The following is an 8,545-nucleotide window of genomic DNA, read 5'->3' as shown; positions in this document are numbered from 1 at the left end:
AGTTAGGCCTGGGCTAAAATTTCATTCCGTTCGCGGAAATTGCGATAATTTGACATTTTCGCGTTCCGCGGAAAGCGCGAAAATGTCAAAATTTCCGCATTCCGCAGCTTTGCGATAATTTGGTTCTTGCTCGCGCTGTAAAATAATACATTCTCGCGCGCGCACGATCGCCTTACCTGAATCCCTGCGTTCGCCGACAAGTTTTCTTGATCCGGTCGCGTTCTCCATGAGATGTTGTATTGTTTTTAGCCATTTGCGCTGTCTCGCGACAGTTCGCGCCCGCAGTGACGTCATGCGTCGCGCGATCACGTCTTTCTTCTCGCGATCATGCACCCCGAGACAACTGAAAACAAGATGGCCGCGCCCGCGAGCAACCGCATGGGTAAGTTGGCGAGCCGCAACCATGCAGAAAATCTTGCGAACATGCGGGAAAAAAACTTCCGCATCTTCGCGATATTTCCGCGTGTTTGCGATAATTTTTAACATTTTCGCGATAATTTGCGAAAGTGCATTTCGCAAATTACGCCCACCCCTACTTTTAGTCATTGAAGCGTAATGTAGGGATGGATAAAATTTGTCAGTGAAGGACATATGGTCTCATACTACTTTCCTGCCATGCCACACTGTCATGGAAACTGATGGTATAAAATAAATGAGAACACAACACAACACTGGGGGGTCCACCATGACTATGGCTACTCCTTGGTTTTACGGTTTGAGCATGAGCAAGAAAAAGAAAACCTTCTCAACAGACATGCATAGAGAATTAGCCTACTTGGGCCCACAATCTTCCCAGTAGAGTAAGTAAAATCTGATCTCTTAGGTTTTCCATACCAGTCCACAAGTTTCATAAGAAGAGTGTGAAAGCTTACTAATAGAGCAGAAGAAAGCTACCCACTAGTGCAGATGGAGGAAGTCAGTCACTGAAATATTGAAAAAAGGGATAATGCAGGGATAGGATAACAAGAATTTAAGAACCATTATGTAGAAGAGGAGCTGAAAAAAGGACACAGTCTAAAAAATGGTAAAAGGTAAAAGTTAAGGAAATATTACTAATAACAGGACTTACTGGGGCCAACAGATGCCTTAGCAGTGGCGGTGATGGTGATGGTGGTACTTCCATCAGCTGCGGCACTGGTGGTGGTGTTGCAGGGATTCTGCTCAGGAACAGAACTATGCTTGGGACCATAGAAAATCGGTAAGTAAGGACTGAGTCACCATACCACCTTAGTATCTAAGAGTCTGAGTCTGACTAGCTATAATGCCCCACTTGCCCTCCTAACCCTAGCAGAGAGACAAGTGAGTTGGCACCCCAGAACACAACACTCTCGGCCCTCTCAGTGATCGCAGTAACAGGACGCACCCTTTCACTCTCTTACTTATACTTGTCCACAATAAAATAAATGACAGACACAAAAGAAGTTCCGAATATTTAAACAATCATGCTCTAAGATGCAGTATTTGAGCCTCAATCTGAAAACAAATGCATATCAAAAAATATTGCTAGCATGGTTAACTAAGGATATACCATGAAAAGCCCTGTTATGTTATAAGACAGGTTAGTGAAACCCCACTCCCTACTTAATGAAGTTAAATGATTATGTTTCTGGGATTATTGGCAGACTCAATACCTTAGCATACATTGATGGACATTGTACATCTCAGCTGTCGTAGCAGTCTTCTCTCAAGACCTTCGTTCTCAGAGTGTGTTTTTAGAACTGCTGCCCACAGTTCTATGACAAGAAACGTTTTATCACAACCAGCAGCTGCACTCTCATATAATGTCTTGGTAGCTAGTGCCTGAACTGTGAAAATAACAAGGGGCATTGTTGCTTGACCTTGTCTCTGGTGTTCAGACTAAATCCCAGGAAAGGATCAGAACATGAAAACATATGCAGGTTCTATGTGAAAATACAATGTGGCCGAAAGCAAGCATTTTATATAGTAATAAGCGCAGCGAAATGCAGCCTACAGCATGCAGAACTAGGCTGACATGGGCAAACCGACAATGGGCCACACAGGAAACACATGCTAGTGGCAGCCCCTTCACCCTGACCTGCTGTCAATGGTTCCCTCTTCTTTCCCTTGGGTGCTAATGTAAGAAATAAATAAGATATAAAAAGCTGATTAGTGGTACAGCTAATCTCCCAAAAATATTTTGACAGGCAAAGGAAAACGCCGTAACATTCCTAACTTCCTACACCTAAATCCTATTCCTAATTTCCTAAACTACATTTGGAACCACTAATGCATTGCAACAGACGATCTTTGCTTCTTTGCTTCTTTTTCACCCCCTGATGGCCAGCGCACTGGTAGCATGGACGCTACACATCACTGGGAGAATGGGACACTACAGATCACTAGTGGAATGGGTCACTACACATCACTGGGAGATTGGAACTCTATGGGCTAAAAAAAGAAAGTCACAGAGAATGCTAACTAACTGATAATATTTACTACAACTACCTTAGTGACAGGACAGAGGAGTCTGCATGACCGCTCGCATAAGCACCCCAAGCATGTTCCTGCAAGAATTATGAGGTAGCATCAAGCACCAGGCTAGTTCCAGCTGGATCATATAAAATTTGTAATGTTACATAAACGTATCTTATCTGAGTGTGAGCAGCATTCTATTTGAAAAAAAATTAGCATTTTAGAAAACAAACAATAATTACTCACCTAACCCCAAAACCTCGACACTCAGCAGGTCAAGCAGGTCCCGTTCACGGTCGGTGATGTTTTACCAGTGTTGCGTCAGCTGTTGCACATCGGTGCAGTCTCCCCCACAGCAGACAACATTCCAGCAGGGCGTATCCTCTCCCAGGCCTCTCCCAGGCTGCCAGTCTCGAGGGGAGGTGGCCTAAAAAAACACAGGTGTGGCCACCTCCGCTTCAGAAAAAATGGGGCGGTGCTGGCGACAGCAACGTGTGCCGCTTGTACTCGTAGCCAGACTGGCCCTGCCGCTTTCTCCCTGGTGCTCCTCAGACATGGCACTGAAGTAGAAAAATAGAAAAAATGGAAAAGAAGCAGAGAGGAAGAACAAAAAGGAAATAGAAATGGTGAAAACAAAAAAGGTACAAAAAGTCACAGAAATGTAAAAAAAATGACAAAAATACACAAATAATGACACACACTAATAAAATAAAGATAAATGAGGGTTAGATGAGTGGGATAGGTGAGCATTAAGATATTTGAGGGATACAAAAAGTCAAGCCCAGCACTATGCAGAGAACAGAAAGCAGGTAAAAAAAATGGCTGCACCCATATGGACCGCATGGAGCTTATGTTTGAGTGCAGAGTCACGGATCGCTCTACTTTTATGTAAAAAAGCAATGTGAAAGGGCAGATGAGCACTACCACCCACTCATAGAGTTCCATGGAATCTCTCAGAGTATTTTTGGCACTCTGCAGAGCAAAGCACTGTGAGTTCCACCCAGGCCTAGTTAAGAAGCACCTGGAGGTGGCTTGCTCACACAAGCTGAGAAGCTGGACTAAAGTGTGTGAGCAAGTTAAACAAGTGTGTCCTAATGCTAGGTTCAAACTGACCCAGTTTACCTTTCTGCACCAAACATACCTTACGCCTTGCAAGCTGGCAAAAATGAATCCAAACAGGCCAGTGGAGTGTGGAAAGTGTGTGCCTTGTGCTGCTGACTTTGTCTATATGATGTGAACATACTTCACTGTGACAGGATTATGGGGGGAGTAGTCGAAGAATTGTCCCGCATAGTGACATTCCAGTTGGAGGGGTATGCTAAACTATGCCTGCTAGGCATATTACAGAAACAAATGCACCGAAAAATAAAGTCTTGGATGGCTTGATGTGGTCAAGCAGAGGATAGCTATGCACTGCACAGCTTAACAGGCCCTGTAACTCCTAGCACGAAAAAAAAAAGAAATTCTAAGTGGCCAATTGCTGCTGAACAGCACCTGAAGCATGTATGAACAAACAATAAGGTGGTGGAGGATTTGGCTGACTGGGGCAAGATGACTGAACAAATCATCAGTGATAATTGAGGAGGCTCGGACACCGAAGGCTCTATGCGAAGCTGGTACCCTAGGACAGTCACTGTATCTTGGACAATGATATACTGAGTGAGATATTATTTTACTGCAAATCACTAAGACATGGTTGCAATCAATATAATATACTTCATGCAGTATGTATACTGGATTGGAAAACTCAATAAACAGATAAAAAAAAACTCTGCTACTCCAAGTGAACCCTCCATGGCAGAGCCAGCCTGATTAGTGGAAAACGCTACCTCTTCCCAGTGAGTGAGAACTCTAAGTGCACCAGATTTTCCAGCATAAGTGAAATTAAGCGTTCCTACGAAATGTGCTTTGCTTTAACCTGGTCTGTTTTTTAAGCTATGATTGATACCTTAGTGCCCTAACATTCCTGGTGGTCCTTCTAAGCCTTTGAAAAAAATCACTTCAAAACTCATTTGCGAAGGGTGGTAATGGACATTTTGCCAAAGGAATAGTATATCTACCATCCACAGTTCCAGCTGTAGGACCACTGTATTTGGATGTCCCTCTATAGCAAGGGTCATGTCTTTGCAGATGCCCCAGACTCCGCCAATGGGCCCACCAAGAATGAGCATCTCTGCTCATAAACGAGAGTCCCTCTATGAAGAGGCAGCCTATTCTGTGGAAAAACCCTACCTCTAACCTGTGGGCGAGAACTCTAAATGCACAAGAATATCCACTGTCAGTGCAGCAACCAAACTTTTATTTTGATATTCTATATTGGCATCTGTAGAGTACAGACTTTACATAAAACATAAGTATTCTTCAGAAAAATGGAGCAGAAAAGTGATAACATTTCAGCAGCGGTAGGTTAAGATAATGAGGAGCTAATAAGCTGGCTGGAGGAGGAACTCTTGTAGCTAAGAAGGTGAATACTTGGCAAAGACCATCGGACAAAGTGTGAGACATGAGGTGCAGGGAGGAAATGAGTTAAAAAATACAACCTGACCAGGGGAGGCCTCAGGTTGGTTCTCAAGGATAAGACATTAGGGTTGAGTCAAATGAGCTCCTGGATCATGTCTAAATGTCTGTGGGCAAACTTTCAACTGGCCTGATTTGAAGTCTTGTTCTTCATTGCTTTGAATTTTTGTTGCTTTAGAAATGTCAAGTAGAAAGAGAAATGTGCCTCTTATCATTCTTTCACCACTGGTGGTGTTGTGTGTCGATTTAGATTCCGTATATAGGTTTCCCGATTTAGGTCCTTATATAGGCACAATTTGCATTGCCCATATTTAGGCATAGAAATCCTACCCTTATTTAGGCATTATCCATGCTAACCAAATACAGGCATGGCCACCTACATCCGTTCATCTACGTCACAACGAGTTCTTGGAAAACCAGACTCTTAGCCTTTAGGACTTCCCCTTGCTCTCCAAGAACTCATTATTATGCATGAAATCTATTCCTTAGGGGTTCATTCATAACGTTCTTCTGCCCGACTTTTACGTCAATACTGGCATTCCTAAACACCTTCAAGGTATAAATATACCTTCACTTACCATGGCAAACCACGGTTCGGCTGCCTACTTGCACGACGCGGCTCGACACGGCAAGTTCGGAAGTAAGTCAAGTCCCCGCCTGACGCACTGACCAGACGCTGTCATCCTCCTCGCAGAGAATCCAGCTCCAGTGTTTCTGACTCCCCTTGCGGGGTGTTGGAGATCGAGACTCGGAAAGAGATTCCAACCTCACTCATTCTAAGGTATGGAGCGGACTAGAACCTAGAGAGACTTTTGGCAAATCTTGGCAACTATAGCTAAACTAGACTATAGATGAACAGCACCTACTTCTCACCTCGTACTACACTTAGGTTAGGTACACTGGGGTAGAATTAGCTAGAAGCATCAGATGAGTATTAACATTTTAGCCTGTGGTATTTATGTATGTATTTTTATGAATATCTGTCATAGCTATAAACCATGCTGTTGCAGTATTATTTTATCTTACTGCTGACGCTGTACGTATTATACTTCGCATTCTGTCTTACGATTGTAGCAGTTCATATCTCTTGCACTAAAAATAAGACTGTTCAATAAACCCTTTTTATTGAAACACCTGTCTATCTATTTCTGTGTAACTCTGTGGAAACGAAGCATGCACGATTGACTGAGTGAAACTGTTATCTATTGTTTCCACGATTCTGAGATTGTTCGATTCTAAGGGAAACAAAGTTGTCATGTTTATGCGGTTGTCAGAAACTAATCCCTTCTTGTTTATTTGAGAAGTTTCTAGTGACCTCGGAGTTAGCTGGCACACACAAGCAATTAAGTTTAATGTATTCGATAGAGACATACTGACCTCAGTCCTGTGCCAAAACTATAGTGTATATTATTCCAATGCGCAGAGCCTATCAGGGATATAGGAACTACACTACAGTGGCTTGCTATTTGGCTTTAATAGCAAGCCACTTCCAGATGGAAGAGCAGACAGCATATTCTTGCGGGTCATGCCGGCTATTTTAAAGTTGATGTTTGCCTCCAGGGAGAGTCAGTGGAAATGATTTAGGATAGCATGATGTGGTCAGATTGTCGTTGAAATGCAGGGTGACATTGAGCAGTGCAGCTGAGGTTTGTTTTCTGAAAGCCTACCAGGAAAGATTTACCTCTGTCAAGACAGGAAATTACTTGGATTGCTGTCCTGAATTCTGTTGTAGGGATGAAACGTTTAATTTTCTTTTTAAGGTGAAATCAAAACATTTAAGGTTCATTGACATATTCTTTCAGAATCTCTTTAGTTGAATGATGCCAGAGATTTAGCTCATTGAACTGAGAGGTTCTGTGTTAAAGGTGATGACCTTGGGAGAGAGGATTGAGCTTTGTGGCACATCACAATTTATGGGGTAAGAGGGGATTTAAAGGAGTTACATTTTATATTCTGCGATATAGAGGTGAGTGAAATGAGAAGGAAGATTGTTCAATAATCTGATGTTCAGACTCCATTTGATACTTAAGTACATTTTGTCAACAGACAAATGGAAATTCATGATTTATAAAGATCCTCTGGTTAGATATCTCATCGGTGATCCTTCATTCACTCCCTAATTTCTGACCCTGTGGATGCAAACAACATTCAGATTCTAAGAGATCACAATTATGTGCTACTAAAAAGTCAATTCATATATTTTTCAGTTTGTTTTTCTGCACAAACCCAAGCTTGTAATTCAATACTCTTTACTTGAATAATTTATCTTTTTTGTTTTAACTAGTTACTCTTTCTGATGAAATAACCTGTGTGCAGATGTACGTGTTGAACATTCAGCGATCACTATATACTTCCAATGTTAATTTCAGTTGCAGATAGACACATGATGTGGAATCACACCACTGGCAAGGAATTCATCCTGACAGGGTTTTCTGTCTGCTTAGATGTTCGAGTCTCCCTGTTTGCTGTTTTTCTGCTTATCTACATCGTGGCAGTCTATGGAAACCTCACTGTCATCGGTGTCATCACAACCACGAAGAAGCTGCACACCCCTATGTATGTCTTCCTGTCTGCCCTCTCCTTCCTTGACATTTTCACTGTCTCGGCGACCGTTCCCAGAATGCTGAAGGATCTATGGACCCAGCAGAAAAAAATTACTTTCCATGAGTGCATTTCCCAAGTGTTAGTTATCTTTTGGCTGATAGCTTCAAATGCTTTGCTCCTGACTGTCATGAGCTATGATCGTTATACCGCCATCTGCCACCCATTAAATTATACAACCATCATGAGCAGGCAGTTATGTATCAATATGATAGGTCTTTCCTTGATGGGAGGTATGCTCTTCTCATTTGTGAATACCTTTCTTATTTCCCAATTACCCTTTTGTGGAAACAACAGGATTGACAATTTCCTGTGTGAATTTCCAACCTTGCTGAGGCTGGCCTGTGGGGACAAATTGCTCAATGAGATTGTGTTCCTCATGTTGGGTGGGGGTGCAGGACTGGTGACCTTTGTGATCATACTCATCTCCTACATACACATTATTCGGGTGATCATGAACATCCCTTCCGCAGAGGGCAAGAGGAAGGTCTTCTCCACCTGCTCAGCTCACCTCATGGTGGTTTTTCTGTTCTTCGGGACCGGGGCTGCAACCCACTTGACACTTTCAAACAGCCAAGAGCAGCCAGATAAGCTGGCATCACTGTTTTATACCGTTTTTGCCCCAATGTTGAATCCAATTATTTATTGTCTAAGGAATAAAGATGTGAAACAGGTTCTTAGGAGAGCAATCCATCAGAAGAGCAGATACTCATAGACTGTGCAGGGGTGATTTTGTTGGTCTTCAAAAAGTGCGTTCAGGTAAATTTCTAAAATTGCACCAGGTGTTGACGGTTTTATTTGCATGATTAAAATCTACACTGATATTTGCTGAGATGGTATGTCCTACTTTTATAATTTAGATATTCAGAATCATTGCTTCATTGTACCCATGTTTAATACAAAGCGCAACAGGTATTTGAGCCCAAAGCACCATAAGTCCTTTAATTGTGATACTAGTACCTCAAGACTTGTCCATCTCCCAACATGAAATAGG

The 8,545-nt window shown here is 42.4% G+C and overlaps 1 protein-coding gene across 1 annotated transcript; it reads left to right on the top strand.

Moving 5' to 3' along the window:
* Nucleotides 1-7,336: 7,336 nt before the first annotated feature.
* On the top strand, nt 7,337-8,266 carry LOC146783085 (olfactory receptor 1G1-like). The gene has a single exon (XM_085638573.1). It carries the CDS (start codon nt 7,337-7,339, stop codon nt 8,264-8,266), a length of 930 nt encoding a protein of 309 aa, XP_085494699.1.
* The last annotated feature ends 279 nt before the right edge of the window (nt 8,267-8,545 follow it).

The sequence above is a fragment of the Triturus cristatus genome, chromosome 12, assembly GCF_964204655.1.
Source record: "Triturus cristatus chromosome 12, aTriCri1.1, whole genome shotgun sequence".
Classification (NCBI taxonomy): Eukaryota; Metazoa; Chordata; class Amphibia; order Caudata; family Salamandridae; genus Triturus; species Triturus cristatus.
Note: the sequence above shows the minus strand (reverse complement) of the source record. Positions and strands in the feature narration are given on the sequence as shown.